Raw genomic sequence first — 20,113 nt, forward strand, 5'->3', positions numbered from 1 at the left:
TTCTCCTGGGTAGACGTGTGGAAAATATTGGACGGAAAGGAGGCGTGAGCTGCCTGCCAAATCAAGTCGGGGAGAATCCTTGCATCTCCCACCCGTCTATTCAAAACTGTACAATAAATATTTGTACATGAGCAGAAAAAGCGGGGAGGGGGGGGGGGGGCTGGGACAGGAACTTGGGAATGGGGCTATCAAGTTGAGCAGAAAACTTCTCGCTATTCATGCAGATGTACACAAAAAATTGCTAACAAACGGAAATGTGATATACGCGAGGCAGCCGAAACACACACACACACACACACACACACACAAAGGCTAATGGTGGATGGTGGGGGAGTGCGAAGAGGGAGTGGAAGAGGGAGGTCCTGCCAATTGCTTCTATGAAATGTATTCAGAATCCATTCTCCATTTATATATAGGTGAGATCTTGTATTCTTGTCGCTCTCTCTCTCGTCTATTCAATTTGCTGTGAATTAAAAAGGAGAAGGAAAAAAGGAAAACCTGGGTAAAGAAAATACATTCATGCGTTGCATTGTCAAAAGGATTTTCCTCTCTTCTTCGGCTATTGTATGATTGGAAGACGCACCCGCACACCCCCCGCCCACCCTCATTCGGCTGACACGCTTTGGCGCATCGCCTGATAAGCGGAGAAGAGAAAGGAGTTCTTACTGGAGGCTTTGCTTCGAGTGGGATTAAAAAATCTTTGCAGATACAGATACAGAAGCGGAATACATTTTAATACCCACAAAGTCTAGGATAGCAGGGGTATGCCCAGATTAACCGAACAGGTGTTAAATGTATCCACCGAGTGGGGAGGCAGAGATTATTTCCTTCGTGTTCTCTATTTAAACAACAAAGTTCATTGTGTACTTCCATTACACTTTTAAATTAAATTTCAGAATATACATTAAACTCTAAATCAAAGATCTGAATAGCTGAGAGCTTAGATAATAGTACTGATTAGATCTTAGTCCATTGCGGGTATCCACCAGTCGAGCCTCGCGACGAACCTACGGTACCCACGCACCTGTCATGGCTGGCAGATCCGGCTACCTTCTCGGGGGGCTCTGTCCGTTCGGGAGTGTTGGGCTACGATTACGGAAACAGGAAAGGGACCCTTCCGTGACACAGGTGGAGAGGATGATGTTCCCGCTCCAGGACAGGACAGGATCTGCGGGCAAACTAATAGTTTACGGAGAATATTTTCAATTACTGTTGCTGTCACAGCAAAATCAATCAGTTTGCAGCCACAGACACGAAAGCCATTTAATTTCTATCCCCACAAACAGCCCGTTCGGAGCTCATCCTTTCCTTTCCTTCCCTTCCCTTCCGTTCCGTTTCCTTTGGTGGGATATATTTTAAACGCAAATTGATTTTGTGGCCACAGATTGCAGCGGTAAATGCATTTTAGCCTGCCAGCATTTCTATTAGGGGTTTTCCATATATTTTTTATTTTATTTCTATTTATTTTTTCAGCTCCCTCGCACTCTGATTTTGCCAACTAATGAGGTGTGAAAATGTGGGAATATGCGTGTAATTTCTGCTGCGTTCGCTCAATGCATTGCAATTAGAATACTCTTGTGGGCTTGCGTGGCAGTGCTGGTGGTTCAGAGAGTGGAATCAGAGCTGGGAGACGCTGCAAAGTATGCTATAAAAGTGGGATTTTCCCCGAATTGGTTGCGGCTTATTTGCTATTCACGCCACAACAATGTAAACAATGCCCGGCCCAAGGACCCTGGACCCAGGACCCACCCCAGGCAAGGCCTGGACCCCTTCCTCGTCTCCAGCCCACAGGCGACAGCAAAAAGCAATAAAACGCTCAACCCACACACTGCGAACGAGCCAAATCCTCACAATCCTGCAGCAAATTTGTTCCAAATCAAAACAAATTCCAGGCAGTCGGCACTCGACACACAAAAAAAAAGAGTGTCACAATGTGATTAGGAATATTCCCACGACGACTCGAATACTCTTGTCTTTGCTCTCGTAAGTTATAGGAATTGTCTGCGGAATGCAGATATATGCAGATAGTTCATGAAAATAGTCTTTAAAACTAATAAATGTACAAATAAATGTCTGAGGAGCCATACAACAGCAACAGCAACTCAAGACATTTCCGCTTTTCACTTTTAATTTGCAGAACATCCGAAAAAGGTCGAGCCTCAAGTCCACTGGCACTACGAGTACAACAATAGCCCCACAGAGTAACCACATCACACCCGGCAGCCCACCCCTAACAAAGAGCTATTGGTCCATCAACTACGAGTGTATGAAAATTCCACAAGTAGACAACAGAAAATAATAAAATAAAAAAGAGTCCGCAGCAGGGGACGCCGACCAGTAACTGTTTCACGCTGCACTGAAGCACAGAAGCACCCTCGTCACCGTCCCATCCCCTGCCATGGCAGTCCCATCCAAGCACAATCCCTCTTAAGCCTTTTTGAATATTTTTGACACGTGCGCTGCAATTATTTTATTACAAAATCCATTCCCCTCTCGGCGTCCACTGCAGCCCTCCTTGGGCTTGGGTCGTGTGCAGTGTGCCACGCCCACGCAATTGCAAATACGAGTGGAACGACAAAAACAGCAGTCATATAAAAATGAGGAATCGCACTGAGGGACTGCCAACAATGGACCGGCAATTGATGCAATTCATTGAAAATTTTCCTACCAACTGTTTAGACTAAAATTGCATTAGGTCCGTGAATGCTTTTGTTGCTGGATGGATGGATGGATGGATGGTAAGTGGAAATGGAAATGGAACTGGCACTGGCACTGGCACTGGCATTGGATCTCCTCCGTATGAATGACTGAATGAATGCCGGGCCAAACAATTGCCAATCATTTTCGCTTTCGCGCAATTGCATTCCAAATATCTGAACGTGCCCGCCAAAAAAAAATGGAAACCAAACCAAAAATGTTGTTTTAAACTCGCGGAGAGGCGAGTGGCGAGTGGCAAGTGGCGAGGCGAGGTGAGGCGATTGCTAGCGATTCCTAGTCCCCGCTCAAACAATCTATGGAAATTATGGCTGGTTTATGCACACAATATACACTCGCATATAATATTTTAATAATGATGCCATTTGTTTGGCCATAGAATTGTTGTCGCTGCTGCTGCTGCTGCTGCTGGTACTGTATGTGTGTGTGTGTGTGGGTTTTGGCAATAAAATTTGGCTTTGCCACATAATTCAAATTGTTAATCGCGTTTAATGGCGGGCATTTATCAATATTTTGTCTTCATGTTGTTGCTGTTGTGGAATGCAAATTTCTGGTTTCTGGCCTGGCGGTAGGGCCGCCTTTGGCCTTTGGGAAGGTGTGAGAGTGCAGGGGGAGGCAGGCAGAGAGCGGGAGAGCTCCTAAAGCAACCCCATAAGGTTGCGTTCGCTTCAATATTCTGTGGACAAAGCAAAAATGGCGTCTAATAGCCATATTGGCCAGAGGAGTCCAGGGGAGAGGGTGTAGCAGAGGAATTGTTGGCCAAGAATGGGGGCGGAAATAAAAGCGCAATGGTCAAAGCTGCAGCAGCGACATTCGGGGGATAGCCCCATTCTGTTACTCCCCACAAAACCCGCCCTTAGTTATGAAGTTTCCCCTGATTCTGACTCTGTTGCTGTCGCTGTCGCTGTCTCTGACTCCTCCTACCCCGCCCAACATGCTTTTAATGCGCACCATTGTGTCAAGATAAAGAAACGGAAATTAGCACGATAGCAGGATGTTGGCATCGTCGTTGACGTTGTTCTTGATTCTCTTCTCCGTTCGCTCCACAAAAAGCCAAGACGGAGACGAAGAAGCGGCGATAATAAAAAAAGGGGGCAGTGGAGAGACACCAGCAGGCAGTGAGAGGCAGAGTTGCAGCTCAGAGGCCAGTCCAGGAATCGGAATTGGAGTCAAAGTCGGACAGCCACAAATAATAATGAAAACGGAAATGAAATACAATACCCGAGGAGTGCCACGAGAGAGTGCTGAATGCCGAGCATGGAGATGCCCACGATAGAGACGCCAAGGGGCAGCTCCTGTGACTGGCTTCCAGCGAACAAAAATAAAGATGGCAAGAACATTTCTCTGGGAGCTAAAGGAGGATATAGGGATATACTCTCGCATGCAACGTGAGGCACAGAAAATACACTCGAAGCTTAAAGACTTTTTTAAAAATATGTTAAGTAAGTATTTTCTTCCGCCCCTCACTTTGCCAGGTCAGCAATTTGGCGAGTAACCCCCGAACTCCATCTGGTTGTAACAATTGCCAAATTAATAAGCCCTGCAGTGTTATCCAAGTTTTAATTTTTCCATTTTTTCATTTGTGGGAATTGGGAGGAGCTTCCCTTTTTTCTATTTGTATATAAACCGCATGCAAATTAGACAAGAAGAGAAAAGAAGGCCAGAAGAGCGAACGCTGATTGTCGTCTATTCAGTTTATTTTTTTCTTTATTACCATTTTTGGAGGCAAATGGCTGAAGGGAGGGCAGCGCAAGGCGTGGCATAAAGTCAATTAGGCAAAGCGACGAAGGCAACAAAGTGAAAACAATTCGCATTTAAATTTGCGCATTCTTAGAAAATGTTCACTTCACCGAGGGGAAGGCTGATGGGATGGGTTGGGAGACAATATGGGCGGGGGGTGTGTGTGTGTAAGTTGGCGTAAAATACGTGCATATTATTGCGCTTATCTAGGAACAAACACGCCCAGGACTCTCCGGGCAAACCATTTCCATGCCATACCCGGACCTAGAACCCACCCACCCAGAACCAGACCAAACGCAGACCGAAGGCCTTCCTTCTAGTTGATGAGAGTAGAGTGTCTCTCTGCCTTTGCTTTTTGTTAGGGGAATTGAATGAAATCGTTGCCTCTGTTGTTGCTGGCATTGTGTGCATTTGTTTTTATGCGTATTCGTACGGGGTGTACGGTTATGTGCCACCGGCAAACCACTAGGTCTTGGCGGTTCCTCTAAGCAACAGCAACACATCCAACACATCCTTCCTTAAACGCTTCTTGTCTGCCAAATGATTGTGTGGCTCCTGGGAGAGCATGGTGTGGCTGTGTGGCTGTGAATCTGTGCGAGTGCCGTTTTATGTGTGCATTGTATTGGCTGGCATAATAGACACATTTAATTTTACTATTATGCCTTTTTGTTGTCACCGCCTTCACATGCGTATACGTATAATAAACCGTTCTCGTTCTCGTTCTCCTTCTAATTCCGAGTCTACTCGTTCCCCCTCTTATTGCTCCATTTTGTCAGACATTTTATTTGATTTTCCAACTGTAAGGAATATGGTTATTTGTATGTGTGTTTTGTTTGCCAAACAAATCGGAGATCATCAGGGGAGAAGGTTGAATGAATATTTTGCAATTTGTGCGAATGTTTCACTTGCGAAGAATGATTAATGTTCGATGAATAGTTTTCATTATGCCATGTTCATCCTGCCTTCACCCAGTTTCAATTCGTGTGCGTGCCTGGAAAACTATATGCGCCTCCGTCCCACTCCCACTTGTAGTTGCATTGGGCCAACAATAGGCGTGGCAGGGAGTTTAATTAATTAGCAATCACTTAGCATATATTACAGCTTAATCGGGCTGTGCCTAATGGTGAAAGATTACCACATCGGTCGTCTCTTTGTGCAGGACAGCCCCAGGCCACTCATTTTCCAGGCCTGGCTCACTAAGCTCTATGATCAGTTGGAGTTTGAGGCCCTCCTCCGTTCCCCGCGGCAGCAGAAGATGTGGCGGAAGTCCGTAGGAGCGGGTGCCAGCTGTCGTTGGGAAATCGGCGTCGTATAGTTGGCTCATTGTGGGACTGCTTCCCACGTGTGAGCTGGATGAAAAATGTCGCTGGAACACGGTGATACCCTTTGCCAAAGTGCTGACAAAGCCATCCAGATGCAGGCGGGGCCTGGACTGATTCCGAAGGGCCAGATAGAGGTCTGTTTGTACCGAGATCTCAGCTGGGGCCGATAGCTCAAGGGTTACATGGAAGTCTCCATGATTGAGACGACGTTGCCGGGCCACAAGACGGCGTCGCAAAGATTTCAAGTTATTACGGTGGGTCTGCAGCAGCTGCTGGTCCATTAGATTGATGAGATCCGTGTCGACAATCTGTTCAAAGGTGCGCAGCTGACTGAAGGCAACCGCTTCCACGGATGGCTTCTGCAACGGACTGACCGAGCGGGGGCCTGGGCGCACTTCATAGCTGGACACCAGCCCATTGAGGCGGAAGAGCAGCGCCCGATAGATGGGATCTCTCAGGTTGGCTGTGGCCAAGCCCAGCAGGTTGGGTTGACCTGGCTCAGGATCATTTATGGCCAGACTCAGGTCCCGGCAGATAGTTAGATACTGCGAGGCCACCAAATTCTGTGCAATGATGAGATTGTCAGCGGACTGGGGGTCCCTGCCCACTGCGTCGTTGATCTGTGCTTGCAGCCGTTCAATGGTGTGGTTGAGGACACGGCTCACACCTTCTGTGTCCATGGAGGAGCCTCTGAAGGGAACTCCCCCGGTTGTGATCAGCGGCGGATCAATCAGCCCCATTGATCTCTGGCCCGTGGCGACGTCTTCCAGCGTCAAGGCAGCCACGAACTGCTCGATACTGGAGAAAAGTAGCCGAGGGAACTCGGCATGGAGTCCCTCCTGTGACTGATATCCAAATCTGAGTTCATCGGCGGGTCCCCGAAACGCCATCAGGCGGTCCCCGTCTACAATCCGCTGATCCCTCTCCGACTCCCTCCACTCCTCGATTGAGACAATCAGCCGGTTGATCAGCTTGTTCCAGTAGGCGCTCAGCTGCACATCGAAGCTGAGATGGGCCACTGGCCTCTCATCATCGATGACCACTGGATCCGCAGGCATTAGTTCCTCCTTGTCCAGCGGTCCAGCGGTTATCCTGGCACGGAGGTACCCTCGGAGGATGTCCATCCAACCGCTCCTGGGACTCACAGCCCTAGTGGGAGTTAGTTGCTGCCAGGCCACGTCCTGGGCAGCCAGAATCACCTCCTTCTCGAAGTACAGCTGCGGCAGCACTTCATACATGGCCGGCAGTCTCAGGTGCCTGGTGTCGTCTCTGTCTTCCACTGCCAGTTGGAGGGCATTCACAAAGAGAATGGGGTGAAAGTGCACCCTGGCATAGCAGGCGTTCCGCTGGAATGCGTGCCAGTCCCTGGCGAGCACCAGAAACCGATAGACGCCCAGCAGGTGCTCGGGCATCGCCTCATCCAGCTGACTGAAGATTCCAAAGGGTCGAGGAACTTTATTCCCCTGCACCCTACCCAGGAAGCCTTTTAGACGCCGCATGGCACCCTGCAAGAGAGTTCAAATTGTGACTCCAGGCTTCATTACTCCCGAGCAGCGCACTCGCCTCTTGGTAATCACTTGGCTCCTCGTTGAGGCGACTCCCCATGGCTGTCAGTTCCTGCTGCAGCAGAGGCCTGTGCACTTGCAGCAGCAAATCGAGCAGGAAACGCTGACGCTCCGCCCGTTCAGTTGGTTTCCCTGTGAGATCTCCGGACTCACGATTCCGCCACAGCGGCAGGCTCCGGCTCCAGCCACCGCAGAGGGCGAGACAACAAATCCAAACGAGTGCCAGTCGCAACATTTCGCCAGTGACTGATCATTCGGCTGGAACCTGCCCTCGAAATAAACACGAGAATGTTTTTCTGTATAGCTAAGGCTGAGCCAGCGACGGCGACAGATAAGATTGCTTCAGACGATGGATTCATTGACCCTTCAGAGCTGGGCTTGTATCAGTTCTCTACGCTGAGTCGGGGAATCGGGGAATCGGGGAGTGCAGACTGGCCTGGACTCTTTCTCGTTCTTTAAACAAAATTCGTTTTATTACCTCAACAACAAGAAGGAGAAGGAGAAGAAGACAAAGCGTTAAATATACAAAACCCAAAGACTTGCTCCATGTACAAAGATACAAAATACCAATACAGCTAAAGATAAAGATAAAGATAAACAGAGTTCTATGCTAACTTAGTCTGTGTCCCTAAGCCAAAGTAGCGCGCTTAGCCACAAACTCCCTCGAGCTCTTCTCCTTGTTGGTGAATCGAGTATATCTACGGAGGAGGGATTTAAATATCATTAACTATTCAATGTTTGAGGGACGAGATCATCCGAAATGTTTGGGTACTCACGTTTTGTGATATTTGGCCACATCGGAGGCGCTCAGTGAGGGCCGAGTGGTGTGGAAGGACTCGATCAGATGCTTCTGCTTCAGCGATATTTTCTTTGGCAATTTCTGCGGGTGGGAGGTAATGAAAGCTGATTAATCCTGGGCTCAAATACTCGATGGGATGTGTAATATCGATGGGATTTTATTGACTCGCTGGAAGTTCTTGGCTGCGGGTGCAGGTGTGGGTGCGGGGGGGCCTACGACTAGTTAAACTTATACGTATATTGATATCTAAGTGGTAAAGTCTCTCGGAATGTTTCTGTTTCAGAGCTGTCGTCCTCGTCCCCCGACGAGGGCGGTGTCTCCAGCATGGGCATGGACACATCCAGGTAGGCATCGTTGGGATTGCTGCTCGCCTGCTGCAGTATCCCGTCGAAGCTCTCCACCAGCTCCGAGAACGTGGGCCTGGCGCACGACTCAAAGTGCCAGCACTGCCGCATCACCACGTAGATGTTGAGCGAGCACTTGGACGGCTTCTCCATGCGCTGCCCCGTGATCAGATAGCTGTAGAGCTCCTCGGCGGACATGATCTGCGGATAGGGCTGCTCTCCGTAGGTCATGATCTCCCACAGCAGCACCCCGTAGCTCCACACGTCGCTCTGCGAGTCGTACTTCTTCTCCTGCAGCGACTCGGGCGCCATCCACTTGATGGGCAGCCGTCCGTTGGTGTTCTTCCTGTAGTAGTCCGTGTCCTGAATGTCTCGGGCCAGCCCAAAGTCGGCTATCTTCATCACATAGCCATCGCTGACGAGCACATTCCTGGCTGCCAGATCCCGATGAATGCACTGCAAAAGGGAGTGGAGTTCCACATGAACAATCTCTCTGCGAATGTGCGAATGTGCGAATAGAAGCTTCAACCTACCCGTCGCGAGGCCAAATACTCCATGCCGCGGGCGATCTGAAAGGCGAACTTGGTCAGCTCCTTCTCCCCCAGGTGCTGCTGCGGCATCAGCGGCTTGTCGTCCAGATACCCGTCGCTGTCGCTGCGACGCTGCGGGGCTCCCGGCCGATTCAGCTTGAGGAAATCCTTGAGATTGCCGTGGGGCGCGAACTCGACGATGACCCAGAGGGGCCCGCCCTGGCTGCAGCAGCCCAGCAGGTTGATGATGTTGATGTGCTTGCCAATCATCTTCATGACCTCCATTTCCCGCACCAGGCTGGCCATGTCCGCGTCCGTGTGCTCCTCCTTCACCATCTTGACGGCCACAATGGTCTCGGCCATGCTGGGGCTGCGGGGCAGGCCCTCGGCCTCGGCCATCACCACCCGCCCGAAGGCGCCCTCGCCCAGTATGGAGCCCAGCGACAATTGCTGCCGGGGAATCTCCCAGTTGGAGTCCAGCGGGAACTCGTACTCGTTGAAGCCCTGGGAGGAGTCGGCACTGCCCGGACCGGTCGTCGAGAAGGTCGTTCTCTGCTTCTCGATCTTGATCACCGGCATCTGCAGATCGCCAGCGGAGCAGGCGCTGCCCTCCGCGCTGGCCGGGCGGTAGATAATAACCTTCTTGGTCCACTGATGCACCGTCTCGATGCGGTGCTTCAGCAGCTTCTCCCGTCGCAGGCGGCGCAGCATGTACACGATGAAGGCGCTGCCCAGCAGGAACAGGGCCACGATCATGACGGCGGCCACTGTGAAGCCCAAGGGATGGCTGTGCAGCAGGGCGTACACCTTCATGTGCGGCGAGTAGTCGACCACGCGCAGATACACGCTGGAGTTGCTGCTGCCCAGCGTGGTGGAGGAGGTGCACGTGTACCAGCCCTCCTGATCGTGGGTGACATTGTTCAGCTGCAGGATGTGCTCCTGGTCCAGTGTGGTGTTCAAGGGGATCTGCACAACGTCCGCCCCTTCCGCCGCAGCTGTCGGCTGCGCTGCAGCCGCCTGCGAGTGATTCCTGGGCACCACCCGGATCCAGCGAACGGTGGGGTTCAGGTCGGACAGCACCGAGCACTCCATGGTCACGCTGCCATTGACCTGCACCGTCTGGTTCTGGGGCACCATGATGATCGGCGGGGCGCGGAAGCGATCGTTGATTTCCACGCTGAAGTCGAACTTGATGCAGCCGCGGCCGTTGCACACCTGGCACGTGTAGATGCCCGAGTCGTCGGAGGTGGCATCGTCGATTAGCAGCTTCCACTTCTTCAGGACGTAGCTGCCTTCGCGCCGCTTCAGGGGCTTGTTGTCCCGGCTCCAGGTGATGCTGGCATTTCCGGCCACTGGACAGGAGAGGGTGATCGTCTTGCCGGCCACCGAGTGCTGCAGGCGCTCCAGCTGCTTCTTGAACACCGGCGGCCGTTCCCCGGCTGTCGCATCGCCGGCAGCATCGTCCGCCTCATCGTCTGTGTCCAGGGCGTTGGCGCGCAGGGACGTGGTCGTGCTGGTGCTCGCTGTGGTGTCCACCCGCACTGTGCTGGTGTCCAGGGCGGTGTGCAGTTCCAGATAGGCTGCGCCCACAGTGCGTCCCACTTGGTTCTCGGCGATGCAGAGGTACCAGCCGGCATCCTCGAACTGCACGTGCCCCAGGCGCAGCACCTCCGGCTCATCCTTGATGGTGGGCAGCTGCTGCACATCCGGCGGCAGATCCTGCGGCTGCTCCCTCAGGCGCTCCACCAACAGCTGTATGCTGCCGCCGTTCTCCTGGTGCAGCCACTTGATTTGCGGCTGCAGCTGGGAGTCCTCCAGCGGGCACTGGAAGTTCACTGTGTCGCTCAGGACGGTGCTGACGTTCCGGGGAAAGCCCGGCCGCAGCACGGGCGCCGTGTGGCTGCGACTCGTCACCTCCAGCTGGCTGGGATTGCTGTCGGAACAGCCCTGGACGGAGCACAGCTGGCAGCGATAGGTGCCGGCATCCTCGGGCTGCAGCAGGCCCACAGTCAGGGACCATCTCTTGAGCTTGATGCGGCCCCGTCCGCCGAGCACCTGGGTGTCGTTGTGCAGCCAGGATATGTTTACTCCCACGACGTCCGGCTCGACGGGGCTGCAGCTTAGCTGGAAGAGGCCGCCCGCCTTGCGCTGGACCGAATCGGGCAATCTCTGAGCCACTTGTGGCGGCTTCTGGCTCGCATTCAGCGGTTGGAAAAAGAGATCCGTGTCCGCGCTGCCGCTGGGGATTTGTTGGGGTGTCTGAGGAGGATGTGGCTGTAGCTGTGGATCCACCTTGGCGAAGCTGGCAATGTCGTTGTCAGCCTGCTCCTTGGGGTAGCCAATAACCAAAGAGACATTCAGCCATCGGTTCGTGCTGTCCACACAGCCGTAGCTGCCCGATTGTCCGGACTGGACGCGCTCCAGCCGCAGAGAGGTGCCGTTGTACAGGGCCCTGTCCTGGAAGAACCATCTGGCCTGCGGACGGATGCACTGCAGGGTTATGTCCACATCGGAGGGCACATGCCGTTGTCGTGCCCCCGCGGTAACATCGATGACGCAGCGGTGCTGGCTGAGATCGCAGGCATTCGGCGGCGCCGCACAGCCGAGCCCAATGATCATCAGCGTGATCAGCACTTTTGCCATGGCCTCAAGTGGATTCTCTTGAGTTCAACAGCAGCTAAACGAGCGTACAAGTGTGTAAGTGGTATATGCATATAGGTGGATCGAATCGAATCAAATCGAATCGAAGAGTATTGCCAAATCTCTCTCCTCGCTCTCCTCTCTCTCTCTCCTCTCGCTCTTTCTGTGTCATTTTATTTATTTATTATTATTGTTTAATATTTTATTGCCCGCGCGGCGCACACTCGAGACTCAATATGCAAAAATCCAATTGAGAAGCAGCAGCTAAAAACAACGAAGATTATGTGCCGTGCCTCCGTAATGAGCTCGAAGACGACGTGGTCTTGGTATCCAACTGAATTGCCGGACACAGTAGCTCATTCCCTCCCACTCCCACTCGCAGTCCCACTGACAGTCCCACTCCCAAAGAGAGTCCCCATTATGGCTTGTCTATATTCGACATTGGCCAAATGCGCTTCGACTGGCCCCCGTTCGACTGCTGTTGGGTACATGTAATGGTTTTGGCGTGCGCTTCTTGGTTGCCATTCAACAAAAAAAAGAAGGCGTACAGTTAGAAAAGCAGCCCACAAATTTGTTGAACTCAGCACCCACTAGACACAGTGGTTCCGGCTATTTCCATCCATCCACACATAGTGCACACACATATCTACGTGTTTCCATTCCATTTCTATTTGTTGTGTATGCATTCGCAAATCAAACATTAAAGGTGCTAAAGATTCGTAAACTCTAATTGAGAAATTCCCAAATGATGCCATCGAATCGACACAAATCCACGACAGCAGCGACTGGCGAATGATCTGCAGAGCAAGTGCAACGGGAATGTTACTTTACAAAGTACAGATATCATCAAAGAAAGGTCTGCTTACAGATATGTATTACAGCATACTGGAAGTTTCAGTACCTTTTATCTGAGCATTTTACTACACAAATAATCATGTGCTTTTCCGCACAAGTAAATATATGCATATATCATATTTAATGATTCCAAGATGACTTGCCATAGAAATTTAAAAAATGATATAATGGTCAGTGCATAATTTCTAGATGCTGAATTCCACGGAATTTCGATTCATTGAATAATCTTAAAATCGCAAAAAATATTCCTTTACACTGCATCTTCTTTTATAAATATATTTACTGAATCAATAAACTGTAACCATCTGGTTATAGCGCAGATAATAAAAAACATCTTTAAGCAAAAAGAGTCAACAATAAAATTTGTTTGAAGATCCATGGATCGTAATAAAAACCTGCGTGCGTAATAAAGTCCGCTCTCTAGAGGTAGTTGCTGGGAGTATATCTCACATTAAAGATATATTATAGATCATTATGTGATAATGTTTTCCGACTCCGAATCTATCATAAATTATACATTATCCAAGTGACTCCCGAACCACTGTGCCACTAATGAAATGTATTTTGTTGTTTAGTAGGCATGCGACAACCGTTGTTGCTACTGTCATTGCGACTGTCGTCGAAGTATTTGTTTCTGTTGTTGGTAGTGCTGCCAGTAATTGTTACTGCTTCAGCCCCGGATCGTATCCAACCGAGTAAACATAAATATATATACATATATAGATATATATATGTATGCACACGCGTCGCAGATTTTAATTTATTCAATTCCTTTTTCTCCCATTTGTTGCCAAATACGCGATCGATGTGTTTGAAGTATGTCTGATTATTTCTCTTATTTCGTTATTTTGTCTCATTTCGTCAGTCATTCAATATTGTTCGATTGGAAGCCGCCGCCACACACATGGCCAAAAACGTTTGGCTAACACCTTTTTATCGTATGAATTATTATCAAGCGCATGAATCTCTCGCATTCTCGATTTGACATTTCGATGGGGTCTCTCTTCGGGCCAGGGGAAGAACAGATTCAGTTGCCTTTGCTGATTTGTCACTTGACATTTTGCATATTAATATTATTTATTTTTTTTCCCCCTTTTTTCAAGTCTCAATTTGGAAATAGTTGGCAAATGGAAATATGGTAAATGGAACTATTAAGATTTTTGATTGTTTCGTTCTGCATAGAGTTTTGATAATTTATTTGATTTTAAATCCAGCGGAAACTTATTTTTATTCATAATATTGTAATACTCATTTGTATTATTTTATTTCCTGATGTTTTATTTGTTTTTCTTTTGAATTTATATTATTTTTTTGATTGATTTGATTTGATTTTATATCAATCGGAAACTTATTATTATTCACAATGTTGGAATACTGTTTTCTATTATTTTATTTTCTGATTTTTATTTTTTTTTTTATTTATTTATTTATTAATTAAAAATTGTTTTTTTAACCTTTTTTGTCTTTGTCTTAAGTTAAAAAACTCATCTCCAATATATTCATTTTTGTTAGGACCGTTTTTGAGCTTTATTTGCTTTGGGTGATTTCGCTTATGTTTGGTTTGAATTATTTCTGGTGCACTTGACATGATTGTATTTATTCCACTGCTGGAACATTTCTCTTTCAACATGTTATTTACTTTTTATCATTTCTGTTTCTGTTTTGCTGTCATGTCAGAAAGAATGGGCATACAGCCGTGCAATTCTTTTCCTCCTTTTTCGACCAAAAAATCACGTTCTTTGTCTTTTATTTGCGAGCGAGGGGGAGAAACAAAAAATTAACTCGACGAAAAGATATTGTCACAATATTTTCGCTGTGTTTTATTTGGCTGTCAATCGCGGGTAAACATCTCCGGCCTGGCGCAAGCGGGGGCGCAGTCGGAGGAGGAGGCGGGGCGAGGAGCAGGCGCCTTGCATTTCCGCTTCGTTGCCAACTTTATGTTCCTCCCAAGGCACGGAAGCCCAGCACAGAGACGGAGAAGAGAGGAGGGTGGCAGAGGGGCACAGAGAGACCGCACTTCCGCTGCACTAACCGTAGTCCGTGGCTCGTTGTCCGTTGTGCGTTGTCCGAGTGGGCGTAAGAGGAAGTCGAAGCCGAAACCGAAACCGAAGTCAACCGATTTGCTTGAATGTGCTCGAAGAACTGAAAGTAACGATCGAGCGGAGGAGCCCGCCACAGAAAGAGAAACTTTTGCCCGGGACGGCGCACCAAGTCAGAGTGTGTTAATGCAAGGTGCGGCCTTCCCAGCGAGCTCTCCACAAGCGAACGGGAATGCCAATTCCTGCCTCACCTCGCATCGATAGCCCTTGGGCAATGTTTGCTAGGATCCTTTGCGGCAGGGGAGAGCTCTCGGCTACCTGTTCGAGGTGGTCGCGCACGCACGCGCTCTCCCTTCCTCCCGCATATTGCAATTGTTTGGGCTAGGGGTATTCCTGAAACAGATTTTTATCTGCTTTACAACATTCCAAAGAATTCTTCCTTTTCCTTTGCTCCGTTTTTGGCGGCGATTTGGAGGAATAGCAGCCAACGTTCGGTTCCATAAAGCTGCAAGATCGCCCAGCTCACTGCCAAGACTCTGTTCACATTTGAAACCGAATCTGAGGCAATTCCGATTCTTTTCCAGCAATACCACAGTTGCTTCCTTCTCCTTCGGGACTCGCTCACTCGCTCCCTTTGTTGTTGTTTTTGTTGTCTTATTCTAAGCATGTTTGCGGTGGCTTCGTATTTTTGAAATTCTTTATTATCTCTGCCCTTTGGTTTCTTTTGTATGTGTGTGTTGGTGGCGGGTCGGGTGTTTGCTTGGCGGCTTAATTTATGCAAAAGAAAAATGTTTCCATTGTCTTACGGCCTGCACTGTGTTGGCTGTTGTTGTTGTTGTTGTTGTTGTTGTTTCTGTTGCTGTTGCAGTACGTGCGCATGCGCGATAATCGCATATCAATAAGGAAATATCCGTTACGTGACTGATATTCCAAAATCCCATCCGAAGACCTGCGATCCCGCCGGTGTACCCGCATAGATCCTGATCCAGATGCCAGTCACGTAAGAAACCCAAAAATAGTTGAGCACATTTCGTTGCACTTGCTGCCGCGCGATGGGAAACGAAACCGAAACGAATCCGAGAAACGGAAGGGCTCCACGGCCACTAGTCGTGGCCCTAGCCCAAGACGTCACCCAAGAACTAGCCATAGCTTGAGGGCCATTTCCGGCCAATGGAATTCCGTGTAAATAATCCACTTACCTCGTGTCCGAACTGTGCCAGCGCCTCCTTAACCGCCGCCATGTTCGCCGAGGTCAGGATGCTCTGGATATCGGCGCCAGTGTAATTGCCAGTCCTGCCCGCAAACCAGTCAAAGTCCACGCACTCGTCCAGGCTCAGCGTGGAGCTGAGGGCCTCGAAAATGCGCACCCGGGCCACGGCATCCGGAAGCGGGCACTCCACCAGGCGATCGATGCGACCCGATCGCAGCAGGGCTGGGTCCAGCAGCTCGGGTCTGGAGGTGGCTGCGATGACGGTGACCCCTTGGAGGCCCTCCACGCCGTCCAGTTCGGTCAGCAGCTGGTTGACCACGCGGTCCGTCACCCCCGTGGAGTCGTGGCCACGCTTGGGGGCCAGGCTGTCGAACTCGTCGAAGAAGAGCACACAGGGCCGTGCGCTCCGAGCGCGATTGAACAGATTTCGGACATTCTCCTCGCTCTGGCCAATGTATTTGGCCAGCAACTCGGGACCCTTAACGGATATAATGCGCAGATTCCACGAGGTGGCCAGCTGGGACACCAGGTAGGTCTTACCCGTGCCCGGAGGCCCGTACAGCAGCACTCCGGCCTGATTGCGCAACGGCGAAGCATTGAAGATGGTGGGATACTGCAAAATGCACATACAGCATAAGATTTTGTACAGATTCGGAAGAGTTTTCTAATGCCTTACCCTTGAGGGCCACATGAGCACTTCCTCGAGCACTCCCACAACTGACTCCAGGCCCGGCAGCTCCTCCACGCGCATCTCATTGTCGTCCGGATCGCTTCCAGTCTTCTGATTGCTCTGGATGCCCTGCAGGCAGTAGGAATTGGTGTGCTCCAGGGACTCAATCAGCTGGTCGTTGGTCAGCAGGGGCTTTGTTTTGCCTGGAAGATTGAGGGGGAGATAATCAGTTGGAGCAATTACAGATTACCGATGGCAGATTAAAGATTCAAGATTGGGCACTCACTGATGCGGTAGGCGTAGAAAATGGCACGCTCCACAAACTGCACCAGATCACATTTGCGATAGCCCTCCGTCAGATTGGAGAACTTTGTCAGATCGAGCTCCTGCGATATGTCGATGTGGCTGCACAGCTCCCGCAGTATAATCTCGCGATCGGGTCGCTCCAGGCTGGGCAATCGGGCAACCGTTTGGAACACATGCCGCCCCCGAGGCGAGCTGAGGCGCTTGTTGAGCGTCTGGAGTTCGCTCACGGTGGCAATGACGGCAATGGCATTGCTGCTGGTGTACTGGACGATCAGTTGGTGGACGGTGTCCGCCATGCGGTTATAGTACTCGCCGTCCTGGCTGGACTGCTCGCCTGCGGCATGGGCCAAGACATCGAGGTTCTCGAGGACCACGATGGCGGGGGCATGCTGCAGACAGCTGGTGAATATGTTGCGCAGATCCTTCTGGATGGACTCGGTCTTGCGGCCCTTGCTGCGCGACCCGTAGAAGATGTCGAAGTAGCAGTAGTCCGGCTTGCGGGACAACTGGTCCAGGATTCGCTCGACCAGAACCGTTTTGCCCGTGCCGGCGGCACCTGTCAGCAGGACATTGCACTGCCGCATCACCGAATTGTCTGCATTCAGGCAGAGATTCATGCGCAGCTCCCGCACCACCTGGTCCACAATCTTGTCGTACTCTGGCAGGCGTATGAGATCCTTGACACTCAGCGGCGAGGTGGCAGGCGGCTGCTCCTTGATGATCTCATTGACAGGACGCACCAAGTCGGCCGCATAGATCTTGGACTCCTTCAGAAATTGGGCATCGACCACGCAATAGCGGAAATGCTCCGGCAGTATGCCCACGGTGACCAGCAGATCGTCCTCCAGCCGCACAACCTCCTCCTGGTTGAAGAGCATCGGCTTCGCCTGGGTGCGCTCAATCACAAATCGCTTAAATGCATTCTCGATGATCTTGTAGTGCGTCTTCTTGTGGGCAAACAGCTCAATCTTCTCCACAAAGTTCACCACGATGGTCTTGGGCCGCAGCACCACCCGCTCCAGCTCCTTGACTCCCAGCAGCTTCATCAAGTTGGCGTTCAGTTCAATGGACGGATGAATGGTGCCGGGCAGATCGCCCTGCAGTTCCTCGGCAATCGTGCGCACCCGCACGTAGTAGTCCTTGTCGCCAGCCGTGTGCATGCAGTAGAACTGCTCCAGATCCATGAACTCGGGCAGGTGCCTGCCATTCACATACACATCCGACTCCTGGGCCTGCTCCCGCCATAGACCGCGTATCACACGAAACTCGAAGCTTCGCGAGCTCTCCCTGCGCAGATCCTTCTTGAGACGCTCCATGTGATCCTGCCGCTTGTTGCGCTGCAACGTATTCTTCACGCTGTACGCCGTGGCGGAATGGCTGAGCGGCGCCGGCTTGCCATTCACGGATTCATCCCTGACCTGGGCACTCGTCTTGCTGCGCGCGAGTTTCGTGCTCTCGTCTTTGGTGTCGCCATTGGACGTGCCATTGGTCAGTCCTTTGTACAGGTTGGGGGCCACCACCAGCTCCGTGTTGTGGTCCATTCGGCCATAGCTAGTGTGGGGCTTCAGACGATCTGCAAGCTGAATACTTGAGCAAAATGTTGCGTGCTTCAGCGATGATATTTACCCACTGTCAGCGCCACCTGCATGGACTTGTTAATCCAAACAATCAGAATTTGCGTGGAGTTGACGATGCGCGTTTGCTCGAGGACGCTGCCCGAGATCTTCTCGCTGCTTAGCTCCTGCCACAGAGAAATTTCAGGATTAACATTCGGAAACATGGAAGAATCGCTTTGCATGCAAGTGCCGAGGATGCTTCTCTGGTCGGAACAGTGGGGTCAATGGCAATGCCGGCCACACAATGCCCACACAAGTGTGTACACTGCAAGCACACGCCCGCGCCAAATGCTAAGATATAAATTGCCTGTCTATTTTTAAGCTGGCCTAACCACACGCCCAGAGCAGCCAACGAGAGAGCACATCGCCAGCACATCGCAGCACATCACATCACTCACAATGATCTCCCAGTCTTTGGCGGAGACGGGGGTAACGTGGACGCTGCGCAGATTGAGAACGTCAGCGATGAGCGCACACTTGACCACACTTGACTCATGCAGACCTACGACAAAAAGAGACCAACATAAATATGCACCGCACAGATATAGAGAGCGGTAAATAGAAAATCCAATTTTACGGCATTTTGGCAAGCGATGCGATGCACTCACATCACATCACACATCACATCACATCCGCCTGTTAAGTAACTGCTTACCGATCTCCTTGGCCGCCCTGGCATTGATCCCAATTTCGTTGTCTTTGATGCCGCCGCCACCCGCGTTCGGCGACCAAGAGGCGTAGTGGACGCGTCCATTGTACTGCAAACTGAGGCAGCCCGTGTCCTAGTAGTATTAACGAATCGGATTAATCTCATTAATCCCGCACACTGACTGACCGACTGGCTTATCTAATCTGGGCGCCAGGCCGCACGAGTGGACTTTTGGACACTTACATAGGTCGATACGACGCCGTAGTACTGGTCCGGCAGCAGCACAAAGTTGCTCTTAATTGGCCGATAGACCACCGTAAATGTGCGTTTGAACATTCTCGCGTCCGTAGTCCGTCGGGTGCGAAATCATTAATTTAAATCATTTTTAAACGTTTTCCCTAATCAGCTGTTGTGCTTTGGGCGCTTTGCTCAGTGTGACCGCGGATTTATCGCCTGATTGTAAGAAATATACCGAAATATTCACAATATACCGTAAATTTACCGAGGAAAAAAACGAACTTAACCCACCTAAGCCCCGCTTTATTTAAACAGGTGATCACCTTGAGTTAAGGCCGCGGAATATAATTCCGTTCGTAAATTCATTCTTTTTACAAAACAAAAATGAGCAATATATCTTTCATCTGAAGTACGTAAAATATGTTTCAAAATATTCGAGCGTCTATATAAATACCCAGTGGTCGACATTGGGCTAAGCAATTGCAACGCAAACGCTTTTTGAAATTCAAAAACAAACACTTTTTCTTTTGGCTAGTTTATTTGGTTAATAATAATTTCTTTAAAATAGTTTGCGTGTTCAATATATTTATGTAGGTGTGCGTGTGTGTGTGGGAGTGTACATAAAATCCGGCATTTCATAATCGTGTTGCTGGGTTCTTATCAAATTAAATAACACAATATGTTTAAGAACTATGCAGAGCGCGTGCTAATCAAGTATGCCGCGTGTTCTAGAACGCTTCCAGCTTTGCTAATATGCATATTCGTTTGGCATTGGCAAATGAAAGAGAAGGTCTACTCTACTCAAAGGATATGCATAAGGATGCCAATGGCACGTGTAAAACTGTGCTTAAAGTTCAACTAAATTCGTTATTGCAT

At 50.1% G+C, this 20,113-nt stretch overlaps 3 protein-coding genes across 4 annotated transcripts; all 3 read right to left on the reverse strand.

The window, feature by feature from the left end:
• Nucleotides 1-5,487: 5,487 nt before the first annotated feature.
• On the reverse strand, nucleotides 5,488-7,596 carry LOC111066710 (larval serum protein 1 gamma chain). The gene is made up of 2 exons (XM_022355525.2): nucleotides 7,341-7,596; nucleotides 5,488-7,282 (listed from the first exon to the last, which is right to left on the reverse strand). The coding sequence occupies exons 1-2, from the start codon at nucleotides 7,575-7,577 to the stop codon at nucleotides 5,573-5,575; spliced, it is 1,947 nt and encodes a 648-aa protein (XP_022211217.2). The 5' UTR covers nucleotides 7,578-7,596; the 3' UTR covers nucleotides 5,488-5,572.
• Nucleotides 7,597-7,819: 223 nt separating this feature from the next.
• Nucleotides 7,820-19,435, reverse strand: LOC111066709 (peroxisome biogenesis factor 1). Its single transcript, XM_022355524.2, has 9 exons — nucleotides 19,244-19,435; nucleotides 19,007-19,133; nucleotides 18,750-18,853; nucleotides 18,362-18,476; nucleotides 16,716-18,308; nucleotides 16,436-16,632; nucleotides 15,749-16,372; nucleotides 8,119-8,222; nucleotides 7,820-8,040 (listed from the first exon to the last, which is right to left on the reverse strand). The coding sequence occupies exons 1-9, from the start codon at nucleotides 19,334-19,336 to the stop codon at nucleotides 7,971-7,973; spliced, it is 3,027 nt and encodes a 1,008-aa protein (XP_022211216.2). The 5' UTR covers nucleotides 19,337-19,435; the 3' UTR covers nucleotides 7,820-7,970.
• On the reverse strand, nucleotides 8,129-15,741 carry LOC111066708 (fibroblast growth factor receptor homolog 2). Of its 2 annotated transcripts, XM_022355523.2 has the most exons (3): nucleotides 14,543-15,741; nucleotides 9,019-11,692; nucleotides 8,129-8,941 (listed from the first exon to the last, which is right to left on the reverse strand). In XM_022355523.2, exons 2-3 carry the CDS (start codon nucleotides 11,656-11,658, stop codon nucleotides 8,360-8,362), a joined length of 3,222 nt encoding a protein of 1,073 aa, XP_022211215.2. In that variant the 5' UTR covers nucleotides 11,659-11,692; nucleotides 14,543-15,741; the 3' UTR covers nucleotides 8,129-8,359. The 2 variants fall into 2 exon arrangements, with proteins under 2 accessions (XP_022211215.2, XP_041449378.1); XM_041593444.1 differs by lacking the exon at nucleotides 14,543-15,741 and having other exon boundaries at nucleotides 9,019-12,481.
• Nucleotides 19,436-20,113: the final 678 nt, after the last annotated feature.

Source organism: Drosophila obscura, unplaced genomic scaffold, assembly GCF_018151105.1.
Source record: "Drosophila obscura isolate BZ-5 IFL unplaced genomic scaffold, ASM1815110v1 contig_189, whole genome shotgun sequence".
Taxonomy (NCBI): Eukaryota; Metazoa; Arthropoda; class Insecta; order Diptera; family Drosophilidae; genus Drosophila; species Drosophila obscura.

Excerpts from the sequence above, each read along its gene's own strand:
- LOC111066710 (XM_022355525.2), bottom strand. The coding sequence starts at position 7,577 with ATGTTGCGACTGGCACTCGTTTGGATTTGTTGTCTCGCCCTCTGCGGT. Across the intron at positions 7,283-7,340 it reads AGCCAAGTGATTACCAAGAG|GGTGCCATGCGGCGTCTAAA; the intron begins GCGAGTGCGCTG and ends ACTCTCTTGCAG.
- LOC111066708 (XM_022355523.2), bottom strand. The coding sequence starts at position 11,658 with ATGGCAAAAGTGCTGATCACGCTGATGATCATTGGGCTCGGCTGTGCG. Across the intron at positions 8,942-9,018 it reads AGTATTTGGCCTCGCGACGG|TGCATTCATCGGGATCTGGC; the intron begins GTAGGTTGAAGC and ends TCCCTTTTGCAG.
- LOC111066709 (XM_022355524.2), bottom strand. The coding sequence starts at position 19,336 with ATGTTCAAACGCACATTTACGGTGGTCTATCGGCCAATTAAGAGCAAC. Across the intron at positions 19,134-19,243 it reads ACGGCGTCGTATCGACCTAT|GACACGGGCTGCCTCAGTTT; the intron begins GTAAGTGTCCAA and ends TAATACTACTAG. Across the intron at positions 16,633-16,715 it reads TTTCTACGCCTACCGCATCA|GCAAAACAAAGCCCCTGCTG; the intron begins GTGAGTGCCCAA and ends TCAATCTTCCAG.